General features: G+C 43.2%; 1 protein-coding gene across 11 annotated transcripts in view; it reads right to left on the reverse strand.

Annotated features, from left to right (window-relative positions):
* The window catches only part of SMOC1 (SPARC related modular calcium binding 1), a 273,199-nt gene extending 255,536 nt beyond the window's left edge, over positions 1–17,663 (reverse strand). For 4 of the 11 annotated variants that reach the window (XM_077464640.1, XM_077464639.1, XM_077464638.1 and 1 more), the window contains exon 1: positions 17,350–17,661. In XM_077464640.1, coding sequence (XP_077320766.1) covers positions 17,350–17,448 — 99 coding nt within the window. In that variant the 5' untranslated portion in view covers positions 17,449–17,661. Of the gene's footprint in view, positions 1–17,349 lie in introns of all 11 variants that reach the window. The other 7 variants (XM_077464644.1, XM_077464642.1, XM_077464643.1 and 4 more) reach the window with 3 other exon arrangements.
* Between the last annotated feature and the right edge of the window lie 10,264 nt (positions 17,664–27,927).

A 27,927-nucleotide genomic window follows, 5' to 3' on the forward strand; every position in this document is an offset into this window, starting at 1 on the left:
ATACCTGAGCATTATCCAAAGGACAGGTCAGGTTTCTATTCACACAAGAAACAGCCGCATCGACAGATGGGACCCCCCCCCCCCCCCATTTCTTGGTGAAACTTTCCTCCAGAGGATAATGCATAGAAAACCTTTTAGGAGGAGCAAACAGTTGATCGGGATGTCCCCAATCCTCATACAACAATTTATCCATCAAGGATGAATTGGAAAGGAAAAGGCAGTCTGTGGGATTTTCCTGACCCCCAGGGAAGAAACAGAGGATGTAGCGACCTCAGCAGCAGGCATTCTGAATGTGGTACGCACCAAATCAGTATAATATTGCACCTGTTTTCTGAGCGCCTGGGAGGAGGGGACTCTCTCCTCTTCCTCCGATTCATCCGACTGCTCAAGATCCCTGTCCCAAAATAGGGATCTCTCCTCATTGTCAGAAGCGTCATCTGAAAGAGGAATCTCAGCAGAGGGAGGGGATCGACCCATTTTCCTGCTATCTTTCAGGGAAGCTTAAATAAAATTCATGATTCTCCCTTCAAAACCCTCCAATGTAGCCCTAAGGGAGTCCTCAGTGACATACCGGGGCTGAAATATTAGGAGAGGCTGCAAAACCTGACAGGGGCACTAACTCATCCTGTGAGGCTGGCTCCAGTCTTGCAGGGGGGGATGGTAACCTACAGGCATTTTTAGAACCCCTAGACCTAGGCGGTGAATTACCAGTGCCCTTGTTACCTCCCCTGAGACCCTCTTACGAGGAGACATAGTCCTAAGCTACAAAGCAGAGGTACTAGTACAAAGTGCAATCACTGTTGTGCTCAAAGTCTCACAATAAAAATATATATGCTTAAACTGCACAACGTGATGCTGAGTAGGTGTCTTAAGTTTGCCTGGTTCCAATCCCTTAGGATGCTTACTGCCCACAGCTCCTGTGTCTCCACTTACAGCCCCCTAGTGCTCTGGGCTTTTAAAACTACCGCCTGGCGCCTGTGCAGTACAGCGCCGTGCACGGCTCGCAACCACACTCCCCCCCTCCATTAGCATGGGAGCGTGCTCGGCGCGCGTGCACGAGGACCGCCGATCATCCAGGGGGGGGGAAGGGAATCGCCATCAGAGCTGCGTGGGACCCCTGTATTACCTTCATTGTGGCAGAGATTGCAGTGGAGACGCGAGTCATCTGGGAGAACCAGGCTTCACTGAGCGTGTGTATCTGAAAGGCATGCAAGTATGCATCAGGCTGCTCTTACTCCCTCTAGTGGTGGAAACCAGGTAAGACATACAACTACTCAATGAAGAAATCCATAATATATAATTTATATAGGATTATCTTCCCTTACCTGTCCTCGCCGCAGGAATTGCTGAAAACAGACAGATTCCAGCCTTCTCCCATCACGGCGGGCAGAGTTGTGCCAACCTTCAGGATTTTTTGAGTTCCTTCTCAGTGGAACCTCTTACCTGGACCTTGTAAAAGACTCTGCCAGAAACTTTCGTGCCACTAAGTAAAAATAGTACACCAAGTCTGGTTTTCCCAGAGCCCAGTCTTCCAATAGGAGAGGACTTACAGGCAAAACCTCGTTTCTTCGGATGACGAGGCCCGGGTACCATACCATCTTGGGAGTCAAAATATCGGCCCGAGATATGGATCCGGTTATTGTAGCCCTCAGCCCCCCCGCAGGGACCTGCACAGAGCTTTCTTCATAGCACATGTTTTACGTGACCAACCACCATAGACACTGGAGAAAAAAAAACTGAGGTGCCTCCCATATGGGAGGGGTTATATAGGGGAGGAATTCTCCTTAATTGGGGGTTAACCAGTGTCCAATCACCAGAGGTGCCTATATAGCCCACTATGTAATGAAGCTCCTGTGTCCCGTGATGCATGATCAAGAAATGTGTGTTTATGAGATTTGCAAATCATTGCATTCTGTTTTTAAGTAGATTTTTACACAGCGTCCCAACTGTTTTGGAATTGTGGCTGTTTATACATGTACAGAAGTGCACTATACAGACTATACTCCTGCTTTTTAAGCAGGAACTTTCTGCCAGGAAGATCCGCCTTAATACGTCAGTACCATCTGCAAGGACACCAAAAGTCTAGGCACGGTTATACTGTTGCTGAGGTCACAAACAAATCAGATCATCATTGGCCTGCAATAGGTCCCCTAAAAAGTGTGTAAGGAATTGTTCACACTGGCACGCTACAACATATACCCGAATGCAGGCAGTGTGGGACTACATGCTTGGTGATGCACGGCACACTTGTGCATCCCTGGGCAGGCAATCCCATGGTAACAATAGTCTGTCTGCAGTATAGAGCTGCTACAACAACATTTTAATAATCCATATGCCTTTTTGTAATTACAACCTGATTTACACAACGTCCAACTATAAATATGCACCATAGGTTCACAAACTTGTATTTTTAAAATACCGGTACATAACAATCAGTTCAAAGTAAAAGAAACAATGCTAACAATATTGTCTAATAAACAATATACAAACAAAAACTATCCACAGCATATGCCAAATGCCTAGTGCATAAAACAATAAAGGGAACACTTTGCAACCTATTAAAGCCTAACTGAGGATTTTTTTTTATTTATATATAGTGCAGAGAAGAGTTAAAGTTTCGGTCAGGTTTTAATTTATTTCTGTGCCCATATTTTTACCTTACTTTGTGTGCCTGTGACACACATTTAGGAAATGGGTGAAGTGGGTGCCACTGGGACGGAAGGCACAGGCAGCAAAAAAATAAAAAAAGTTCTAATTCCAATAAAAGCGTATTTTGTCTTTGTCGGCATCCCAGTTGAAGAGATTGTCCATCACTTGTACTACTCATTTCCAGTAGACAAGCCATTACTCTATCCTGAGTCAGTAGCAATTCAGCAGCAGGTGATAACAAGGGGATTGTCTGGCATACACTTAATAGATGATCGGCATCTACTGTAAATAAAAAAGTTTTCCTAAAAGTTTAAACTCTGGAGAAAGTATTGAGATGCGCCTATTATAAAGTTCATATTACTTTTTTTAATGTTTGTACGTTAAGAGTCTCCAAACTGACCACCAACAGTGGGACATAATTGCCGTTACTGACCCCAATGGTGGAGCACCATTTCTCCCACTGACACCAATGGTGGAGCACCATTTCGCCCACTGACACCAATGGTGGAGCACCATTTCGCCCACTGACACCAATGGTGGAGCACCATTTCGCCCACTGACACCAATGGTGGAGCACCATTTCGCCCACTGACACCAATGGTGGAGCACCATTTCGCCCACTGACACCAATGGTGGAGCACCATTTCGCCCACTGACACCAATGGTGGAGCACCATTTCGCCCACTGACACCAATGGTGGAGCACCATTTCGCCCACTGACACCAATGGTGGAGCACCATTTCTCCCACTGACACCAATGGTGGAGCACCATTTCTCCCACTGACACCAATGGTGGAGCACCATTTCTCCCACTGACACCAATGGTGGAGCACCATTTCTCCCACTGACACCAATGGTGGAGCACCATTTCTCCCACTGACACCAATGGTGGAGCACCATTTCTCCCACTGACACCAACAATGAGACACTATACCTCCCACTGAAACAAACGATGAGACACTATACCTCCCACTGACACCAACGATGAGGCACTATACCTCCCACTGACACCAACGATGAGGCACTATTCCTCCCAATGACAACAACGGGGCACTATTTCTTCCACTGGCACCAACAATGGTGCCCTATTCCTCTCCTTAATGCTAAAGATAAACTGTTTACTCCCACTGATGCTACAACAATTTCAACTCCCAATGGTCAAAGTCTGCCCCCCCAAGTCTGAAGGACAGTAAACTGGCCCATTGTGAGAAAGTTTGGAGACCCCTAGTTAAGAGCATCAAATACAACACGTTCCAGGGCAAAGGCCTTCATCAGGGATGGAGCAGTGGATGTTAAACTCACAATGGGGTGTAAAAAAAAAAGACCCATGTTAAGGCTTGATAAAGACTGTCACACTGAATGGTCAACTGAGTTCCTAAAAATGTATACGTCCATAAGCAAAATCGTCACTTCTCTTCCTGTATGGCCATCTTTGAATTGCTTTGAAACATTATTGATCAAGACCTGAGTCTACAGAAACAGCACATTAAGGCCTGGTTTACACCTATGCATTTTTAATGCGTTTTCAGTTTAACAGAAACACACTACAGTTCTATGGATCACGTTCACATCTGTGCATTTTATGGAAAGGGCCAGGGACTTTTTTCTGGTTCTACGTGTAGTTTTAGTTTCTGTAGTTGTACGTGGGGTAAAGGGTCTTTTTTAGTGTTTTGGGGGTGTTTTTTATTTTTTTAAACCTTAATTTTTTTTCAATTTTAATGTAATTGTTCTAGGGGGCTGACAGGTCCCCTATGTGATAGCAGAGTGCAGGTAACTGGGTCTCTGTTGAAGCCGATTGAGCACCAACACCTTTGGAAACCAGAAACCAACAGAGAAAAGACAAACCCATTAGCAGTGGCTGTAAATAATTCCCACCCTAAATTTGCCTAAATTTACCTTTCCTTCGCTTGAACTCTGCTCTGTTGCTTGCCAAAGTGGATCTAAGGAATTCTATTTTAACCCCTTGGCACCGGCTGCACGCAAATATGCAGCCTCTCGGCGGGAGGGAGTTCACACTGAGCAGTAGTCTATTTGCATGAATTTGTGTAAATACAGCTGTGCTGAGAGCACCCTGCACACTCCTGGCAAAGTTACCAGTGGCTAATAAAAAAAAAAAAAAAAAAAAAAAAAAAAAGCTCCTGATCGCAAGTAGCTTTCTGATCATGTGAATGATGTGACAGCCAATCATGGCGATCACGCGATTCTAAACCCCACTCTGCCTCCCGACATCCATAAACCCCTTAAAGGACCGGAAGTCGCCATCGCCAAGAGGTTAAACTGAATGAGTTGTTTTACAAGGTGATCAATTAAAATCAATTTTAGACCCCTTTCACACCGAGGGCGTTTTGCAGGCGCTATAGCGTTAAAAATTAGCCAGAGGGCTTTCACACTGGAGCAGTGCGCTGGCAGGACGTCAGGAAAAGTCCTGCCAGCAGCTTCCACCGGTCCTGCCCATTGAAATCAATGGGGCAGCGCGGCTATACCGCCCCTATTGCGGCGCATTCCGGGGGGGGGGGGGCGGTTTTAACCCTTTCTCGGCCGCTAGCGGGGGTTAAAAGCAAAATACGCAGCAAATCCGACAGCAAAACACGACCAACCCCCCCCCCCCGCACGTGGCTCGATCTGAAAGCCGTCTAAGTGAACCTGATGTATTTCCTTGCATGGAAGATCATTTGCTTTGAAACTGAACTCCAGACAAAACATACACACACACACTAATATATATATATATATATATATATATATATATATATATATATATATATATATATATATATATATATATATATATATATATATATATATATATATATATATATATATATATATAAAAGTTTTGGACAAAGCAGGAAAGGGTTAGAAACTCTGAAATTTTTACTACCATCTGTGCCTACAATGGGGAGATTTCTCCTCACTTCATACCCTGATGTCAAGATGTCACAGGAAGTATTGAGAAGCCTCTCCAACAGGGACAGCAACAAAACACATTTTTAGTAAAGTGTGAACATTTTGGCATATTTATCATCAGTTGATTTTCAGTAAATACAAGCTATATCCATTATTGTGTATTGATTTCAAACTGCTGTTAAAAAGTGTAAGTTCTTAGAAACTAAGTAATTCCCCAGTCTTTAGAGCTTAACAAGGATAAAAGTTTGTAGATTTTCAGCAGACTTGAGGAAATTTGAGTAGGAAAATGATTGCATATGTTTAGTACAGCAGATTTCTTTGTTAGGCTTTAGACGGGACATTGTTTAACCTCTGCTGAACGATTTAACTTAACAGCTAGAAAGCGGTGTCTAAAAACGTCAGTTTAGCCACGTTTACACGCCGCGTTTAGCTGCGTTTGCGTCTAGAAGCATTTGTTAAAAAAAAAATTGTTAAAAATTAAAAAAAAAAAAAAAAAACGACTAACGAAACGCTGCTAAACGCAAGTTACCGCATTTACAAGCTGTTACAGGCATTTGGCGTTTCAAATGCCTCTAAACATCCGTCTGAACCAATTTTTTTGTGTTCCAAAAAAGGCTTCTAAACGCAACTGTCTAGGAATGACTATAAACGACCCTCTGTACATGTACTGATAAGATAACAGATGAGAATTCAGGGGCAACTGAAAAAACTGCCCAACTGCTCCTAAAATGTCAGTTTACCAGCAGCAGTGTACATGAGGCCTTGCTTACACAAATAGACAGTTGGGTTCAGTGCTGTCTGCAGGGACGGCTCGACACTTATGTTTTAAATATATATACTGTACATATCAGCGGTGCTTTCTAACTACAAATGATAAAATTCGATTGTAAGCTCTTCTGAGCAGGGCCCTCTTAATCCTCTTGCATTTTATTGTATTATAACTGTATTGTCTCCCTTTTATATTGTAAAGCGCTGCGTAAACTGTTGGCGCTAAACTGTTGGTGCATGAGTGCCTATTCAGGGGCGGACTGACAACTCATGGGGCCCCCAGGCAATCCGAGATTATGGGGCCACACAGTATACAAATACATGTACGCACAGTATACACAGACATGTTTCTATTGGCTGAGAAGGTACTGGAGAGGTGGGGCAGCTACAATCCCAGGATTTTGATACCAAAAAGGATGTCGGTAAGGGACATTTCAGAGACAGATGTAAAAGAAAAAAAATATATATAAACCTCCTCCCCCATATTTAAAACTTGATTGAAAAACACACATTACCTCGGAGATCCCTTTCCTTTCACTGCTCTTCCTTTCTAACCCCTCTGTTACTTTACTTTTCTTTTTTTCTCTCATACCTCTTTTTCATCAGTTTTATATAGCGTTCCTTTGAATTATATTTCTTGTTCTTATAACGTTATGAAACATAGAAATTGTTTCCTGATTGAAAAATTAGAGCAATGTTCCCTTAAAGGGGTTGTAAAGCTTTGTTTATTTTCCAAATAGGTTCCTTTAAGCTAGTGCATTGTTGGTATACTTACCTTTTCCTTTGATTTCCCTTCTAAATATTTTTTTTCTATGTCTGAATTTCTAACTTCCTGTTTCTTCTCAGTAAACTTCACACCATCATTCGAGCGGTGCTTAGTCAGCCAGAACAGCTTACTGAGGAGGAACAGGAAGTGAGAAATTCAGACAAAGAAAAGAAAAAAAAAAAAACATTTAGAAGGGAAATCGAAGGAAAAGGTAAGTGAACCAACAATTCACTAGCTTAAAGGAACCTATTTAGAAAAAAAAAAAAAAAAACCTTTATAACCCCTTTAATGCTTCCTGCATTAAGAATTTAGATAATTTTCAACTATAATTTGGAAACTCCATTTCCCCCCATCATAATTTGTTTACAAATGTATGCTCTCTTAACATAGGAAATAGTCTCTTATTTTATCCTTAGTCATATAATATAAATTATACTGTACCTTAATATTATAAGTTCCTGTATAGCTTTTGAACTTGTTTCCTGACTTAACATTTCAATAAACAAATTTGACAAGAAGATAGATCACGATTCTCGCGGTGTAACATCTTTCAAATAAAAAAAAAAAAAAAAAAAAAAGAAAATTGGGCTAACTTTACGGTTTCGTTTTTTTATTAATTGAAGTGTATTTTTTCCCCAAAAAAAAGCATTTGAAAGACCGCTGGGCAAATACAGTGTGACAAACTATTGCAGTGATTGCCATTTTATTTCCTAGGGTCTCTGCTAAAATATATATAATATAATGTTTGGGGGTTCCAAGTAAATTTCTAGCAAAAAAATATTGATTTTAACTTAAGCAAAAAAAGTGTCAGAAAAAGATTGAGACTTTAAGTGGTTAAACTTCCTGCATTAACACCTTGTTGAAAACTTGGCAGACTGCCCAGATTTTTTATTTTACACAAAAGTTCTATCCCTTTGATCTAAGAAGGAAGCTTAGTTACAATGTTATAAGTTAAAGACTTGGCAGACTGCCCAGATGCTTTCTTGTGACAGCTGAGTGAGCAGATAGTTTCTCCACTTGTTTATATGAAAGAATCAGCAAACTCTGCAAGAGAGATCGTGGGGGTGAGGAGGGGGGGGGGGGGGGGTGAATCGAGATCACAATTTTTTTAACGATTAATTGTGCAGCTCTAGCGTCTATCCTTTAGTTCAATCTCCATATATAACATATCCGTTAATTTTAACATTATATAATAGCATTGCTCAATTTGACTTTATATGTGGCATGAAAGATATAATAATAATGTAATTTCACTGATTAAAGCGGAGTTCCACCCAAAAGTAGAACTTCCTGCCCCCACTTCCGGGAGTCCCGGCCACGACGAATTATGTCAGTGGCACGGCTCCCTCCTCCTCCTTCCCCCGCCGCCGGGTCAGTAGGAAAGCACATCAGTGCCTCAGGAATGCGCAGTAGGGACCCGGCATGAAGCTGTAATGCTGCACTGCCAGGTTCCCTTACTGGTAATGGTGGCAGCAGCACCCGACAGCCAAAGGAAACATCAGCTGCGGTGCCAACATCACTGGACTCTGGGGCAAGTGTCCTTTTATTAAACATCAGCACCTGCAGTATGTGTAGCTGCTGGCTTTTAAATTTTTGCAGGGGTGGGCGGATAAAGAATATGTAAACCCAACATTTCATATTCCTGTTATGTGTCTGCTGTTCCATATACTTGTATGTAAAGGTATCCTGTTCTCTTTGTATTGCTTCCTTTGCGAGAAATCCCTGGTGTTCCTGACAGTACCTTTGCTTTCATATTATAAAACTGACCACACTAAGCAGGAGAAGACAGCGTGGTAAGTTCTCTAGCTATGCTGGAAACTCAGCCTGCTCTCCTCCAATGATTAGACATGTCCTGACAACCCCCCCCCCCCCACCATTCACTGGGAAGATCAGTGTGCTGCTGTTTCTCCTCCCCTAACTCTTATACAGCCGAGAACATGGAAATGTGATCACGTAGAAGGAAAAATAAATAAATATAAAAAAGGGAAAAGGGTATTTATAATGTTATATCTATCTTAAAGGGAATGGGTTCTTTTTCAAGGTGAGGGTTTACAATCACTTTACATTTACGTGGCATGGCTTAGAAAACAATACAAACCACACATACATAAAAAAATAAATAAATAAAAACACCTCTTACTATGTCTCATTAGACAGTTAAATCTTTAGACGTGTAATGACCTATTATAATTCATAATTTCAAGCATTTCTACTTCAGTTACAACTAACATAAGCAACGTTCAAATGCCGATTGTCTTTCCTGTAAAGCTGTTCCAACAACAATAAACAGATCTTCCTTCCAACCTTTCTAAGTGGCCGTGAGCCACACGAAGTTTAAAAAAAAAAAAAAACGTGCGGATGAATAACATACACACACCAATTATATATATATTTTCTCTCTCTCTCTCTCTTCTGCTTGGTCTCATGCCTATGGAAGTGTATAATGTATTCACTGACGCAAGGACCACCTGCTGTGTAATACCAAACAAGATGAGAGCCACATGTGGATCATAAACCACTTTTTCAAAGAAACAGCCATATAAGCTTGGTGCTCCTGCTCTATGGGACCTTGCTCCCAGTACTGGACCGAGCAACATACATACTGTACACAATTACAACTTAAAGTGCTACTAAACCCAGGAGCCTGCATTCACTATAACTGGTCTCCCACAGTACATGGAAACGCAAAGTAAATATAAACTGCTAAATACCCTTTTTTCATCAGCAGTATATAGCAGTCTTGTCACTTCTATCAGTGTCTAACTGAGCACTGGTTAAAACCTGTGGGAGGAGTTTTCATTCTCCTCTGACTGTCCTGTGATGCTGAATGGCCCCTGACTTCCTGTGTGGACAGTGATGATTGGTCTCATGCCAATCACATGTAGCCTTTCAAAAAAAGGCTACATGTGAGGCAAAATACTCAACATGCCTCCAAGCAGATAGCTTGCAGTGTCTACTTTCCAAAATGGGGTAATTTGGGGAGTTTTGTGCCATCTGGGCATTTCATGGCTTCCAAAACGGTAATAGGCAGTGAGGAGTGAAATCAAGAATTTACGCCCTTAGAAAGCCTGAAAGTGGTGATTGGTTTTCGGGGTCCCGCACGCAGCTAGACTGCCAAAAAAAGTCCCACACATGTGGTATCCCCGTACTCAGGAGAAGCAGCAGAATGTATTGGGTGGTGTAATTTCACATATTCCCATGGCATGTTGTTTGAACAATATATAATTTGTTGACTACTTTCTGGGAAAAAAAATTATATATTTTTGAAACTTGTGGCAAAATATAAAAAAATATTACATGGACTCAACATGCCTCTCAGCAGATAGCTTGGGGTGTCTACTTTCCAAAATGGGGGAGTTTGGTGCTATCTGAACATTTCATGATCTCCGAAACTGAGATAGGCAGTGAGGCGTGAAATCAAAAATTTGCACCCTTAGAAATCCTGAAGTGAATTTCGGGGTGCCGTACGCAGCTAGACTGCCAAAAAATCCCACACAAGTGGTATCCCTGTACTCGGGAAAAGCAGCAGAATGTATTTTGGGGTGTAATTCCATATATAACCATGGCACGTTTCAGCAATATATCATTTCACTGACAACTTTGTGTAAAAATGTATTTTTGTCATATTTCAATCACTTGTGACAAAAAAAAAAAAAAAATATTCAATGGCCGCAACATGTCTCTCAGCAAATTCCCTGGGGGGGGGGGGGGGGGGGGGGGTCTACTTTCCAAAATGGGGTCATTTGAGGGGCGGGTTGTACTGCCCTGACATTTTAGCACCTCAAGCAATGAGATAGGCAGTCCTAAACTAAAAGCTGCGTAAATTCCAGAAAATATACCCTAGTTTGTAGACGCTTTAACTTTCGCACAAACCAATAAATATACGCTTGATTTTATTTTTATTTTTATTTTTTTATTTTTTTTACCCGATACACGTGGCTGAATGCTTTTTGGCCTAAACATATGAATAAAATTAAATTTTGAAGAAAAAAAGATTTTCTTCTTTTTACTATAAAAAAAAAATACAATAAACTTATAGTCTTTTTTTTTTTTTGTTTATATTGCAAAAAATTCAAACCGCAGAGGCGATCAAATACCATCAAAAGAAAGCTATATTGGTGGGTAAAAAACAAAACCAAAAACGCAAATTTTGTTTGGGGACAGCATTGCGCATTTAGCATTTAAAGCAGCGCAGTGCCAAATTGTAAAAAGTCCTCTGGTCAGGAAGGGGGTAAATCCTTCCGGGGCTGAAGTGGTTAATAGAAACACCTGACTTAAGCGCTTTACAAGTATTTTGCTGCGCGTTCTCAGCTCAAACTGCCGTTTTCCCACCTCTAATTTCCTCTCTTCCCTAGTGCTTTCTATTGGCTAAACAAAAATGCCAGAAGCTGTAAAAACACTTGTAATACACTTCTAAAATCTCAAAAACTCTCAATCAATAACGCCAGTAAATCGCTACGCGAATGCCGCCTTAGAGCGTCTTTATGTAGTCTGATGTTTGAGCCTAAATTCTCATCAGGATTTAGAGGCTAGCTAGGAGGTGACAATGCGAATCCCTCGTGTGACATACAAAGATTTTTGAACATGTTGGACACGCCAGTCGTCGCCTTTTTAAGTTAAAAGTGACTTTCAGCAGGGGCTGCTAGATCCGTGCATCCCTGGTTCAAATCTAGGTCAGGACACTAACTGCATGGAGTTTGCATGTTCTCCCTGTGGGGTTCCTCTGAATACTACCGTTTTCTCCCACACTCTTAAGACATGCTGGTATGTAAATTGGCACTAGTATGTGTATGTATGCATGTGAGATAGGGACCTTAGATTGTAAGCTCCTTCAGTTCAGGGACTAATGTGTATGTAAAGCACTGCGTACATTTTCTGCACTCTATAAATGATCAATCAATCCAGCTAGGGAAAAGATTGCGACAGATTTCATCATCCTGGCGATGTAATTAAAAACAAGGGCATGCCTCAGCTTCCATTAATCTGTGTGTCAATGGTCAGCCAATAGGTGTAATTTTTTATGATTTTATGCCTAGTGGCCCGTACACACACACACACACACACACACACACACACACGATCCGAATATCGTACGAAAACTGTCATCCGAGGAAGAATCGTAAGTTTTTCGGATCGTGACCGAGAGCCAATCACAACAGTTCATCCGATATTAATAGATCGGACAAGTGCGAAAATTTTCTAGATTGTACAATTTTCGTTTAGTCAGTATAGTTGTCGTCCGAAAATACAATGCAAATATGTTACAACACAAGACATCACTTCCGAATTTTTATTTTTTTCTGTCGTATTTGAATTTGTGACTTTACCATTTAACTTTATTAAGCGAAAAAGGTCGTACGATATTCGGATCGCGTGTACGGGCCTTAACTGTCTCACCTCTAATGCCTCGTAAACCTGTCAAAAGATTAACGTCTGATCTAAACGTATTATGGCAAAAAAAAAAAAAAAAAAAACACCCTTTTAAAATCCCATCATCCAAAGGCAAAAATAACATTTGCCAACATCTGGAGTAGCATTCTTTACAGTTATTTAACTACGAAAAAGGACCAAACCGGTCCAACGCACTAAATGTGTTATCTGATTTGACACTAATCCAAGTCAAACTGTCATTTATTAGGACAATATGGCAGTGTATGGGCAGAACAACCTGCACAGCAGACAAGTGGCGGCTTTCAGGACATCAGTCGGAGGGGTTCGGAAATCTTCAGGTGATGGTCTTTGATCTGGGCTGACCAAGCAGAGATAAGCCATAAGCTCTGGTCTATGGGAACTCACCTGGCATGCACTATCCAGCGGATGTCGAACGAAAAAAAAAAAAAAAGGATTATTGCAGGGGCTGATCGTTGCTGATGGAACTGTTAGAAGCCCCCATGTCTGGGGATTTTTTTTTTTTTTTTTTTTTTTTTTTTAGGCCGTTCAGTCAAAGGAATGTTCTGTATCATTTGAAATGCATGTTGTAAGTTGTAACAGACACAGAAACGTCTCCTTTTATTATTCCTCCAAGACGGTTTTGTACTTTGGCAGGAAGTGAGCCGGCCAGGACGATAAGAAGCTTCACAAGAAAAACGCATCTCATTAAAATAATAGTAAAAAAAAAAAAAAAAAAAAAATACAGAAAGACAAGTCGGCTGCTCGTTTTTAGCTCCCCCCGTGGGATCCTGCTGTTTGATTCGATATCTAGGGGCTTCCAATACTTAATAATTGATCGGCGGGACTGTCTGAGAGGACATTTTATTTGATTACTAGGTTTATGGTACTGTCGTGTTCTGTTATATATATATTAAAAAAAAAGAAAGTAATTTTGTACTTTTTGAAATCTCATCACCGATTTCTTTCTGTATATGTCTTGGTATTCCAATAAAAATAAAAAAATGGATCAAACTTTGTGCATATACATAGTACAATCGTATACGTGTATGCCACAATCTGTCATTGTACTAGCCAATAAAAAGCTATAGTAATAGTAGCAGGTCTAGACTTTAGATCTGTGAATGACAACATAACGTTCATATGGACAGCCCTCTGGTCATGTCCGCCATGCGCTGTCACAACTGAGAATCATCTGCTCTCATCATGATCATTGAATCCGCCGGCAAGTTCTAACCACAGCTTTTTCCTTCAGGGGTCTCAAACTGGCGGCCCTCCAGCTGTTGCGGAACTACAAGTCCCATCATGCCTCTGCCAATGGGAGTCATGCTTGTAACTGTCAGCCTTGCAATGCCTCATGGGAATTGTAGTTCTGCAACAGCTGGAGGGCCGCAGGTTTGAGACCCCTGGAGCACCTGCAGCAAGTAGGAAAACCTAGGGGGGGGGGGGGGGGGTCGGAAGAAATTTTTTTGGTTTCACAGTTTTGTCAAGTGTGCGCCTATTTGTGATCAGAAAAATCCCATCCGGTAAACCATAAAAATCGGAGAAGTTAGTCTTGCAATGGGAAACTTCGTTATGTTCCCCCATTGTTTTGTATTACGGACAGCCCTGTTCATTTGACATGCAACATGGCATTTATGTGTATCCAAAAGCCAACTAAGCCCCGTTCACACTAGTGCAGCTTTGAAGTCGCAAAATTGCAAAGTCGCACATCAGAGCGATTTTTACATCCGATTTTACTGCGGCTTACAAATTCTTTTAACAGAATTCAGTGCAAATTTCAGTGAAATCATAAGAAAGTACTGCTGGGACCTTTTTTAAAGTCGCCATGACTTGAGTCATGGCCATTTGAACGGTTCCATTGCCAGAGATGAGGTGTGACTTGTCATGCGAAATAGGAACAGTCAAATTGCACCGGTGAGAACGGGGGGATAAAATAGCATTTATGTGTAGCCGAAAGCTATCTGAAAAAAAACTAGCTTTGCATTGGCAGGTTTATCTAAAAGGTATGCATTGGGAGAGATTTACTAAAACCGGACGCATGCAAAAACTGGTGCAGCTCTGCATAGAAATCAATCAGCTTCCACATTTCAGCCCGGGTTCACACTGCCTGCGACTTTGAAGTCGGACTCCAGCGCCACTTCGGCACGACTTGCATGTGGCTTCCTTAACAGAAGTCAGACCAAAATAAGTGCAGGAACCTTTTTCTAAGTCGAAGCAACTCAAGTCGCACCGATTAGAACAGTTCCATTGCACAGAATGGGGTCCGACGTCTGATGCGACAAGTGCTCCATAGTCGATTGTCGCATCAGTGTGAAGCGGGTCTTAGTCCTGGTTCACGCTAATGCTACTTTGAAATCGTAATACTAAAAGTGAAGCAGCACAGCGTCAAAGTAGCATATCAGAGCGATTTCAGGTGCTACTTGAAAGCCATCTATGCGGCTTCATGCACAGCTGGCGATTGAAGTGGCACCTGAAAATCGGCATTAGTGCAGGAACTACTTTTGCAAAAATCGATGTGGTGGCAAAAGTCAGCGTCGCAACAATTGGAACGGTACCATTATCGGCAATAGGCTGCGGCTTCAAAATCGCATGACAAATCGTTCCAATGTGAACAAGGGCTTATTGTCGAAGTTTAATTTAACACGCTGAAGTTAGAAGCTGATTGGCTCCCATGCACAGCTGCACCAGATTCGGAGTGTTCGAGTTTGAGTACATCTCCCCTATTGAATAATCGATAAATAGCACAAACAGAAGCAGAAGGGGGTAAGGCATTCTGATTGGATCAATATTTCTGATGAATATCTTTATCCTCTAATACAGTTGTGTAAACGTGTAGTAAACTTGTGCTATCAATTTTTCTACAGCATAAAAATAGCTTTGAGCCTTACACAAAAGGATATCATTTCCTTTAGATTGCAAGCTCTCAGGATCAGGGTTCCCTCTAGTATTGAATTGTATTGTAACTGTACTATCTCCCTTTATTATAAAGCACTGCGCAAACTGTCAGCTGTTTCTTGTTCATATGTGTTGGTGTGGAATGTCACAGTATTTGTGTCGAGTCATCTAAATATTGTTTAGCTCTGGTTCACACCTGAGCAATATTATTATTATACAGGATTTAGCGCCAACAGTTTGCACAGCGCTTTACTATACAGAATTTATATTACACCAACAATTTGCACAGTGCTTTACTATACAGGCTTTATATTACTCCAGCAATTTGAACAGCGCTTTATTATACAGGATTTATATTGCGCCAACAGTTGGCGCAGCACTTTACTATACAGGATGTATTGCGCCAACAGTTTTTGCAGCGCTTTACTATACAGGATTTATATTACTCCAACAGTTTGCACGGTGCTTTACTCTACAGGATTTATTGCACCAACAGTTTGCACAGCACTTTGCCAAATAAAGGCAGACATTACAGTTACAATACAATTTGTTACAATCAGAGGCTCCAATATGAAACACTTTTTAGAAGAGCTCCAACATTCGGTGCGAGGATTCCCATTGTACCCTATGGTACTCGTTCACATGCGTCTTGTCACTTGACCCTTGAAAAGGTGAGTTCCTTTGGGGCAGTCACACATTTTTTTGGTCCCTATAGGCTCAAATAGAAGCACCTGAAAACTGTTTGCAAACGTGTAACGTGCATGTTTATGCGCAATCTCTTGCCTCTCCTAGTTACTAATTTTCCATTGTCTAAAGCAAAAAAAACGCCCAGGCGTGTTCACAAAACGCACATAGAACATATATTTTTTTTTAAACGTTTATGCGCAAACCTTGCCGTACAATCCATCCATTACAACTCTTACTAAAAAGGCTGCGTGTTTATTTTCTAGTAAAACAAAATGAAAACAAGAAATATTTCAAAGAAAATCCGTTCCACTTTCATTTCTTTTATGCGATTCATATACTGTAATAACACATCGATATTTTTAGGTTTGTTTCCATCCACACATATCATTCTAAACAGACCACAAAGAATGTAAAACTTATGGAAGGGAGGGAGGCTTTTCACTGCTGAAAAGAATATTTTTCTTCTTAAGCTACAATAATTCCACGCTTTCTACTTTTCCCTTCCTTTGAAGTGCGTTCCAAATAATTCGGCTTGGAGCGTAGAAGGCAGCATTGTGCACTGGCGGTAGGTCAATGGTACCCACCTACCCTGGGTCCAGTGGTTCTGTGTGCAGAGGAAATAGATCAGTGGTGCCCACTTACCCTGGGTCTAGTGGCTCTGTGTGCAGAGGAAGTAGATCAATGGTGCCCACTTACCCTGGGTCTAGTGGTTCTGTGTGTAGAAGAGGTAGATGCATGGTGCCTACTTACCCTGGATGCAGTGGTTCTGTATGCAGAGGAGGTAGATCAATGGTGTCCACCTACCCTGGGTCTAGTGGTTCTGTGCGCAGAGGAGGTAGATGCATGGTGCCCAACTACCCTGGGTCTAGTGGTTCTGTGTGCAGAGGAGGTAGATGCATGGTGCCAACTTACCCTGGGTGCAGTGGTTCTGTGTGCAGGAGGTAGATGCATGGTGCCCACTTACCCTGGGTGCAGTGGTTCTGTGTGCAGGAGGTAGATGCATGGTGCCCACTTACCCTGGGTGCAGTGGTTCTGTGTGCAGAGGAGGTAGATGCATGGTGCCCACTTACCCTGGGTGCAGTGGTTCTGTGTGCAGAGGAGGTAGATGCATGGTGCCCACTTACCCTGGGTGCAGTGGTTCTGTGTGCAGAGGAGGTAGATGCATGGTGCCCACTTACCCTGGGTGCAGTGGTTCTGTGTGCAGAGGAGGTAGATGCATGGTGCCCACTTACCCTGGGTGCAGTGGTTCTGTGTGCAGAGGAGGTAGATGCATGGTGCCCACTTACCCTGGGTCCAGTGGTTCTGTGATTCTGGGTGTCTGGCACATGCAGCAGCACAAGCAGGACCTGGAAGCTGACAATCATGGACAGGCTTCTCACATTCATTCTCTTCTTCTGACAGGTGCAAAGAAGTTCTGCAAAAATCTTCAGAAAGTTCTTCTTTTGTGTCTTGTGAGATGGGCACACAGGCAAGTGGAAGGACTCAGGATATTAGCACACACAGAGGGAAGGCATGGTATGTGGACAGGCACAGATGTCTTCCCTGCAGCTCTTGCCTTGTCCTGTACCGGCAGCAAAGTTTAAAGCATTAACACTTCCATTGGGATCCCATTATAAACCCGCCTGGAAAGGGGAGGGAGAGGAGGGAGAGGCAGACCAGCTCTGACCCCCTTCTATGTCACTCATGGCATTACTTGCTGAGGACGCTGCTACCACCTAGTGTTCAATCAGGGAACGACCATATACAAAGTTCTATTCTGTATTACATTGTTCTTCCTAAAGCCCTGTGTCCAATCTGTAGCCCTTTGTCACTTACTTTGCAGTCCTCAGGAGGATTTCCATGCTTGCTGCAAATGTATGGAAACTCTAACAATGTATTTCTCTTCTTTTCTTCCTTTTGGTCTGTTAAATATACCATTGAAAAAAAGTTTTAATATATCTATTTGACATGTTAAAAAAATTAAAAATAAAATGCTGTTAATTCAACCAGAAATCTTTCTGTCTCTGGACTGCTATGGCCCGTGCACACAATACGAAAATCGCAAGTAAAATTTTGTAGTCTGCACATCCAGCTCTTGTCTGATGAAAAACAGGAATCGGCTGTTGAAAGCTTCGCACTAACGATCTGAAAATTAGCAGATCGTTTGTACGGTGCTTGTACAGCTGATTCCTGTTTTTCGTCTGGCAAAAGCTGGATGTGCAGACTATAAAATGTTTGCCGCACACGTGAACTCAACTTCTGATTTTCATTTAATTAAAATAATATATATATAATAAAAAATATAACATAAAATAATATAAAATAATAATAAAAAAATTGCATTACACATGCTCAGAAACGAAAGAGCACATACAAAACTATTCAATACATTACATCACTTCTGAAATTGAAATCTGTCATACAAGAATTTTAGTATGGTGAGTGTCCTCTTCACTTTCGACATGCAACAAAGAAACCGGATGAACAGTTGTCCGAAAATCTGATCTTGTGTACGAGGCTTAAGGCTCCATTCACACCTAGGCGATTTGAATCGCCGGGCGGAATCGCCACGAATCGTGGCAAAGCACAGGACGCATTTGCGATGCCCTAACTTCTCACTAGCAGCATCCCAACCGCGGCGTGATTTTTCCACAATTGTCGCATGAATGCTATCATGGGAAATCGCAAAGCTTATCGCTCAAAAAGGAGCAGGTGCATTTTTGATTTGCCGCGATTGCGGCATGATTCATCGCACAGAAAAATCATTGCACAATTGAGGTGCCATTAAGTAATCACGGGTAAAATCGCGGTGATTCCACCCACGATTCAAATTGTCTAGGTGTGAATGGAGCCTTATCATTGCTCCCTGCAATCTGCGTGGACTACACGGCAGGGAGGTGTTATTAATTCTAGGTTCACATCTATGCGATGGGGGTGGATGCGTTTTTCAGATGCGTTTTGTGTTTTTGAACATTCATTTTTGCTTTTTTGTTTCTCTTTAACAAATTTCTCTTCATGTACTATAGATTCACTTCAGTCTATAGCCTGTGCCATGGCTCAAACTCCTGCAGATTTTGGTGGTCCTGTTGGCACCACTTTGTAACAATTTTCCACCTGGACACTAGTCAAGTGGAAAATTGTTGGCCCGAATTGTGACTGCATCCAATCAGATGTAGCCACTGTTTGAGTATTCTGACAGCCACAGGTGCCAACTGTCAGAATACAATAGCCGGCAGGGGAGATTCCTTCATCCACAGTGTTTAGAGTGGATATAGGATGGCTGTGACATTCAGCCCTCTATACAAGACTATACATTTATGGCTAACCTATGACTGTTCTCCTGAAGCAAGCCCCTAGTCTCCAACAACTCTTACAGCATGTACAGCATTTTCCCAATCTCTGACTGTCTCCTGCTGCACGTCTACCATCTCTGACCATCTTTCATAATATGTCTGTATGCTTTGACCACCTCCTGTTGCTTTTGTGCAGTCTCGGGCAATCTCTTGTAGCTTTACATTCTGCTATAATTATATGCACCCTTTTATTGGTGTCAGGGCCCACACTTATGGCCCTCATATTAGGTAAATTGACCACCACTGTTCTTAAGGCTAAATGTACTTACCTGCAGTGCTGAAGGGCAATATACAGTAAATCTATGAAGAGAGATTAGAAAAGAGGATTTGGTGAGAGGATGCAGGGGTATTGTGTGTATAAATCAGTCACATATTTGAACAGGGTGGGTGTGGAGATAATAAACTCAGGTATCTTACATATTGCCATTTGTGGTGCTAGATTCTCAGCTATGCTAAAGAGATTTCAACTACAATACAAGCAGTTAAGTGGCAAGTGACAAAGTCAGTCTGTTGATGAGTGATGGAGGCTACCTTTCTCCTGATATGTTTTATCCTTCACACCTTGTACAATTTTTGTCACTCTTTCTTATCTATAAAGCCAAGAGACAATAAACAGTTACTTAGCTCCCACTTTGGGTCATCAGACTCCATATTTCTTGCAGATCTTTCATAAAGATGGGGCATCCTCCCTTCCTGACTTCACAATATTGGTGGGGTTGTATATATGGTGTAAGTAGGACCCCTCTTTCTAACTGGAAAGAGAACAGATAATTGAGCAACTGCAGAAATTTTCATCATAATAGTGTAGCACTCCCTAGCGTTGCTAGAGTGCGAGAATAGGATGGTTGTGTTAGTGTAGGTAAATGGTAAGGCTTGGCTGGCAGCCAAGCCTGTGCGTTTTTCTGGGTCAGGGTTGAGTGACTCAGGTAGGCTGGATGACTCAGCAGCAGCATCTCTGGCAACTCCCCCTGCTTACTGGAAACTTGGAGAAGATTCCAGAAGCAGTTGGGAAGGGTCTAGGAGGAGCTAACTGGAGTGTTCTGACTCAGGCCCTGTCCAATCCCCAACAGATGGGTTGGCAGGGTGTCTCCTCAAATACTCAGGGTCTGCCAGTCTGGGGGAGTGAACTCAGGCCTGGGCTTGGGTGACCCCTTCTCATGACACATGGAGGGATCCTGACCAAGAGACACAGCAGAAAGGAAAGGACAGCAAGTGAACGCTCCAAAGCAAATCTCCAGGGAGGAAGACAGACACGTGGACTGGAGAGTGTTGCAGTCAGAGAACTGAGAGGCATCATCATCATCCCCCCCGAAACTCTGCACTCTGTGTAACACCCGCATCCACCCCGAAACTCTGCACTCTGTGTAACACCCGCATCCCCCCCCCTGAAACTCTGCACTCTGTGTAACACCCGCATCCCCCGAAACTCTGCACTCTGTGTAACACCCGCATCCCCCAAAACTCTGCACTCTGTGTAACACCCGCACCCCCCCCCCCCCCCCCGAAACTCTGCACTCTGTGTATCATCCGCATCCCCCCCGAAACTCTGTACTCTGTGTAACACTCGCATCCACCCCGAAACTCTGCACTCTGTGTAACACCCACATCCCCCCCCCCCCGAAACTCTGCACTCTGTGTAACACCCGCATCCCCCCGAAACTCTGCACTCTGTGTATCATCATCCCCCTCGAAACTCTGCACTCTGTGTAACACCCACATCCCCCGAAACTCTGCACTCTGTGTAACACCCGCATCCCCCCCCCCCCGAAACGCTGCACTCTGTGTAACACCCGCATCCACCCCGAAACTGTTCACTCTGTGTAACACCCGCATCCCCCCCTGAAACTCTGCACTCTGTGTAACACCCGCACCCCCCGAAACTCTGCACTCTGTGTAACACCCGCATCCCCCCCCCCCGAAACTCTGCACTCTGTGTAACACCCGCATCCCCCCGAAACTCTACACTCTGTGTAACACCCGCATCCCACCCGAAACTCTGCACTCTGTGTAACACCCACATCCCCCTTCCCCCCACAAAACTCTGCACTCTGTGTAACACCCCCCCGAAACTCTGCACTCTGTGTAACACCTGCATCCCCCCCGAAACTCTGCACTCTGTGTAACACCCGAATCCCCCCCGAAACTCTGCACTCTGTGTAACACCTGCACCCCCCCCCACAAAACTCTGCACTCTGTGTAACACCCCTCCCTCCCGAAACGCTGCACTCGGTGTAACACCCACACCCCCCCACCTAAACTCCTGGTATTTAATGCCCCTTCAACTGTTAGCCCTTGTACACATGGTCGGACATTCTGCCAACCAAATCAGTTGGATTTTATCCGACGGATTTTGTCCGACGGATTGTGTCTGAAACTGTTGCATACACACGGTCGGACCAAGTTGTCGGAAAATCCGATCGTTCAGAACGTGATGACGTTATTTTGTTACGACGGGACTACGTTCAGGCTAGTAGCCAATAGCTTTGGTGTAGGAATTTGATCTGAGCATGCGTGGCACTTTGTCCGATCAAAATTCTCTACACATGATCGGAGTATGTCCGATCGGACCAGTTTGTCAGAAAATATTTCCAACAAGTTGGAAAATTGGGTCCGACGGATATTCCAACGGAAACAGTCCGATGCAGACCACACACAGTCGGATTATCTGACAAAACAGTCCAATAGGACACATTCCGTCGGAATCTCCGACCGTGTGTACAAGGGCTAAGTGAAATCTGACCACACTCACTTTTTGATGCGGTTTGGAGGGTTTGTGTGGGGTGGGGAATGTTTTTTTGAGAAGTTGGGGTTGAGTTCCTGCACTAATTTTCGGAGAAAAAAAACCCTGGTCAGAAGTAACGTAATGTGTTGAATTGTTTTGTATGTGGTCTTTCATTTCTGAGCATGCCCAATCTTGCTCTTCAGATTTTTTTTTGGTTGTTGTCAGAAAACCATACTAATGAAAAGAAAATCGGGCGTTGTGGTCACATCATACAAGAATTTTCAAGCCTGCGCATCCAGTTTTTGTCTGCCGAAAATTCTTAATCGGCTATCAAAAGCAGCATACTAACAATCAGAAAATCGGCAGATCGTTCATCGGACGAAGTTTATCTTCAGATTTTCTGACCGCGTGTACGGGCCTTTAAGGTTTATATAGTTTTGGTAAATCTGAAGACAAAATCTGCAGAAAAACAAATAGTGTACATGGGGCTTAACTGTGAATGTGGGTCAATCTAGATAGGTGAATACCCTGAATTCACCCAACTTTTATCTTTTATCAACAGAAATCTTGGTTTGCATCTACGCAGACTTGGTTTCTGGACCTTTCTACATATAAAAGATAAAAGGAGCAGCAGGGTTTAGGCCAGAAAGCGGCCAGCTGCACAAGACAAACACCAGGATAACAATCACAGTCACTCAGCAGGTATTATGTGTCCCCCTGATTGAGTGTAAATGGAACATATTCATGTATGATTGAATTAGGCCTTTAACTAGAAGAATCTACTGGCACCTTTTCATGTCTGTTATCAATGCAATACTGTGTCTATATGCTATATATTAATAAAAATAAAAACAGTAGTACAGAAAATGCATTAAAATTATATTAAAATATACATAATACAAACTATAATATAAAACATATTATTATATCTTGATTAGTGTTGTCTAATTCATTGAAAAGCTTTTCTTAATTTGTAATACCTGTGTTCCTGTGTCAGAGGGCAGAATTTGGGCCGTTCTTTGCAGTAAAACACATACATTTTACTTCAAGTAGAATTCTATTCATTCATGTGACATTACATGTTAGAGCTTGCTCACACTTGACTACATTTCTAACGTTTAACAAATGCTCCTATAGTGTAAGTATGGGCGTTAGACTCATGTTAACCACTTACGGACCACCCGCCATGGTTTTACGGCGCTACTTTGAAGAGGAATATTGTTGTTATGGTAGCAGATAGCTGCCACAACCTCGGTATCCTCTTCTTCAGCAGGCAGTCCGCTTTCAGATAAAAGTGGTCTCTGTAGCGGATTTGCCTCAAGATCACTTTTATCAGCGGCGGGAGAGGCCCCCCCCTCCCGCCGCGCTCCGGTGCTCTCCGCTGCTTACTGGAGCCGTCAGTAGCGGCAGAGGCTGATCGCGTCTGTTCCCTGGTTTGGTATTAGATGAGTGAGGGGAAGATGGCCCCCACCCGTCTCTATATCATTGCAGGGCAGAAGCGATGTCAAAACATCACTTCCGCCCATAGCTTTTAACCACTTCCCGAGCACATCGCGCAGATATACTGTGGCAGAAGGGCACGTACATACAGATTAACATACCTGTACGTTGCCCTTTAAAGTGGTTGCAAACCCTTACAAACCACTTTGACCTACAGTTAAGCCTAGATTAAGACCCCTTTCACACTGGGGCATTTTTCAGGCTTTTTTTCAGGAGCTTTAGCGTTAAAAAAAGCGCCTGTAAAGCGCTTGAAAGAAGCCTCATCTGCAGTCCCAATGTGAAAGCCCAAGTGCTTTAAGAGCTCTTTCACAATGTCAGCACCTGAAAAACGCTCGTTTTCCGAGCGTTATTGGGGAGCTTTTAACCCCTGCTAGTGGCCAAATAAAGGGATAAAAGCTCCCACAAAACGCCGCTGCCAATAGCGCTTTTCAGGCGTTTTACAGGCGCTTCCCATTGATTTCAATGGGAAGGGGCGCTTTAGGAGCGTTGTATTCACTGCTCCAAAAGAGCTGCAAAGAAGCTGCTTGCAGGACTTTTTTTGACGCCCTGATAGCGCAGCGCCTCGGTGTGAAAGCACGCGGGCTTTTACATTGGGATTGCAGATGCGGCTTCTTTCAGGCGCTTTTTTTAAAGCTAAAGCGCCTGAAAAAACGCTCCAGTGTGAAAGGGATCTCAGTGGGAAAGCACTCGGGCTTTTACATTGGGATTGCAGTTGCAGCTTCTTTCAAGCGCTTTACAGGCACTTTTTTTTACGCTAAAGCGCCTGAAAAACGCCCCAGTGTGAAAGGGGTCTTAGGCTTACCTGTAGGTCCAAGAAATATCTCCTAAACCTACACGGTTTAGGAGATATTTGCCAAAACACAGGCACCGCTGTCTATGGCGCATGTGCCGTAGACAGCGGCGCGCAGGCACACTGAGCGCGCCGCTGTCAACGGCTATATGCCGCGAGTGCCAGCTCCCGTGCGCATGCGCGGGAGTGACGTCACCGCGGCTTCGTCGAATGACAGCGCTGGAGCAGCGAGACCCACGAGAAGATGGATGCGCCGGACTACAGGGGACAGCGGTGACTTAGCTTAGCTGCGATGCATAGTAGTCCATTATGCTTTACCTTTGCAGGGAATCAAAGAGGAAGTAAACCCATCAGGGTTTACTTCTTCTTTAAGAGGCGGCTTGCGGGTGCTGTGCGACCATGATCGCGGGTCCTGTGGACTTAATGTCCTTGGGCGATCGTTTCGGGACTGATAATTGAAAGACAGTACATTGTGTTCCCAACATACCTAGAGAACTGACCATGCTGTGCTCTCCTGCTTAGTGTGGTCAATTTTTAATAGGAAAGCAAGGGGAATAGCAGGAACACCAGGGATTTCACATAAAGGAAGTAATACAAGGAGAACAGGATACGTTCTCATACAAGTACATGGTACAGCAGGCACATATCAGTAATATGAAGTGTTAGGGTAACAAATGCTTTAAGAAATGTCAGCTGAGACAGAAGACAACAACAGAATGTTATATACACCTATGTACAATAGAATACCACTTGGACATAACTTGAAAGGATAAGCAAGTTAAACAGAAATACTGAGAATACTTCTAGAAAGAGAAACACAGGCCGGCCTGTTTAACCTGGATGCTGTAAGGGCCCTTTAAGTAGCAATGACATAATGTCCACAGATCTGATGGTCTTCAACAGCAGTCGGAGCTCATTAATTGTATCCAATAGGTTGTAGTAACAGAGTGGTAGTATATCTTGTGATGACTGTAGCTAAAGAGAATTATGTACAGTATTCGAATAAAGGTACAGTGAAATATTCCCAAGGTAAAGCTGTCTGTGCACAGTGTCCCAATGAAACAAAGGAAAGGTTTGCAAAGATGGGCGATGGCCCTTCCAGCTAGCAACTCCTGAATGGACGTTCTGGCTGCAGATCTGCTTGTGATGATCCCCCATTACAAAGCATGAAGCGTGGTTAGCTGCACTGTAGGGGTGGTGCTGATCAGATGTCCGATAACAGCAGGCAGCGCTGGATCCCTTCTCGGTCAGGTAGGAATGCTGTGGACCGCATAGTAGGCTGCGATCTCCCTCTCCATGTGTGGAGAGATCCTTCATACACGAGGCCCCAGGGGAAGATAGCATGAGGTGGTTCTCTCGTTTATTTTATAGTTCTTCCCAGCAATCTCCCTGGTGGTAGCAAAGATCCCTGGGATATGTAGTCTGGATGCAAAGTCATGCAGGGGAACAGCCATCTGTTTGAACTACCAATCCCACAATCCCTTTGGCTGGGCTCACAAATCTGATGTCAGTTTGATAATGCTGGGCACTAGAGGGATAATATGGTATACAGATAGGGAAGGGAATAGCTGTTCATTGTAACTATAGTCCATATTGCTACATACCAAACAACAATGCCAGTCACAGTTATACTGTGAGCACCCATAAAACATAAATTCACATAGTCTAAGAGGCCTGTCCTTACTATCAGTGCCAGACAGGCATTAGACGGATCCCAGAATTGACCTTTTGGGCATAGCCCATAAAGCAACATCAAATACTGGCAAGGTCAAAACCACCAAAAAAGCTGTGATAAAACATCACAACAGACGGGGGGGGGACCAACTTGTATGACAGCTGAATCTCCTCAGAGCAGTTGGACATGCCCCAGCGTAGTCTTTTCCTAGAGTTCAGGCTCTACCATGTCACCTCAGGTATTTGTTGCCAATCCTCAGGGAGCCACTTAAATTGTTTGTTACCCCAGAATTTCATATTCTTGATATGTGCTCTCTTTACCATGCACTTGTATGAAAAAGTCTCCTGTTCTCTTTGTATTGCTTCCTTTGTGTGAAATCCCTAGTGTTCTTGCCAGTTCCTCTGCTTTCCTTTTAGAAACTGACCACATTAAGCAGGGGAGCACAGTGTGGTAATTTCTCTAGCTGTTGCGGGAACTCAGCCTGCTCTCCTCCAATGATCAGACTTGTCCTGACACCCCCCCTGCTGCGCAGCTTTTCACTGGAGAGTTCAGTGTGCTTTTGCTTCTACTCCCCCCCCAGTTCTTATGCAACTGAGAACAGATATTATGTGATCACTTAAGAAAAAAGGGAAAAGGGTATTTATAATGTTTTTTTTTAATATCTATACACAAATGTTTTGCCTTTCATTTCAGTTTTAAACTGAATGGGTTGTTTTACAAGATCATCGTTTATAATCACTTTAACTTTAGCCCACAGTGATGCCGTGATTCCAGTAGGCAAGTCTCCCTTTCCCTAAAGGAGGTTCAAGGGGCCTTCACAACTGCTGAAAAGCATAGACTCATTTATGACCAACTAATAAACCAATACCTTTTCCTCTAAAAAGGAAACTCTGTCAGTTTTCTGGCTGTGCCGAGAATTCAGCCTGCCCTCCTCCAATGATCTGACACACCACCCCCTCAACAGTCATTGACTGGGAAGATCAGTGTGCTGCTGTTTTTCCTCCTTCAGCTGTCTAAAATCATTAAGCAGCTGAGAACAGAGGGAATATGATCACTTTAAAAAAAAAGGGGGGGGGGATGTTTTCTAAAGAAAAAGAAAATCACACATTTTGGGTTGACCCCAGAAAAGAAATAAAGGGGAATTCTTGCAATGGGGACGCTAACTCTGGTGACCTGGGGGTCCTCAAGGAATTCCCTTAATTTTCAGAGATTTCCTCCAACCTCCTGTTATGCTATGGGACAGGAAGTGAAGGGAAATCTCCCCAATGGGACACAGATGGCAAAAAAATGTAAAGCAGGGTTATGAAAGAAAAATGGAAAATTGTTTCATACTTACCGTCATTTTCCTTTCCTGGTGCATATCCATGGCAGCATACTAGTAATAGGCTTTGCCCTCAGGAGAGTGAATATCATAAAATAAAAGGTTAGTGACTCCCCCATCATTCTCCGTAATATAGAATACTGAGGGAGGGTAACAATTTTCAGTTTTCCTGGTGCATCCATGGCAGCATACTAGTGATAAATAACTAGCTGAGACAGGTGGGGAATGCTAACAAAAACTGATGTATTTGGAAAAAACAAAAGCAAATTCAATTGTCCTCTTGCCAAAAGCTACAGAGGTTAGAGAAGATGAGAAGACCACGTTGCTGCTGTGCAGATTGTATCCAGTGAGACATCTGCCCTAGCGGCCCAAGATAATTAGACTGCTCTGGTTGAGTGGGCCCTGACCAAGGGAGAAAGAGCCAGTCCTTTGGCCCTGTGCACTCTTTGGATTAACTTCACTATCCATGATGCATTCGTCCTGGCTGAGGCTTCCTTGCCCTTGTTCTTGTCTCCTGGGAGTAC

The sequence above is a fragment of the Lithobates pipiens genome, unplaced genomic scaffold (assembly GCF_037356315.1).
Source record: "Lithobates pipiens isolate NorthernLeopardFrog02 unplaced genomic scaffold, aLitPip1_a1.2 Scaffold_30, whole genome shotgun sequence".
Classification (NCBI taxonomy): Eukaryota; Metazoa; Chordata; class Amphibia; order Anura; family Ranidae; genus Lithobates; species Lithobates pipiens.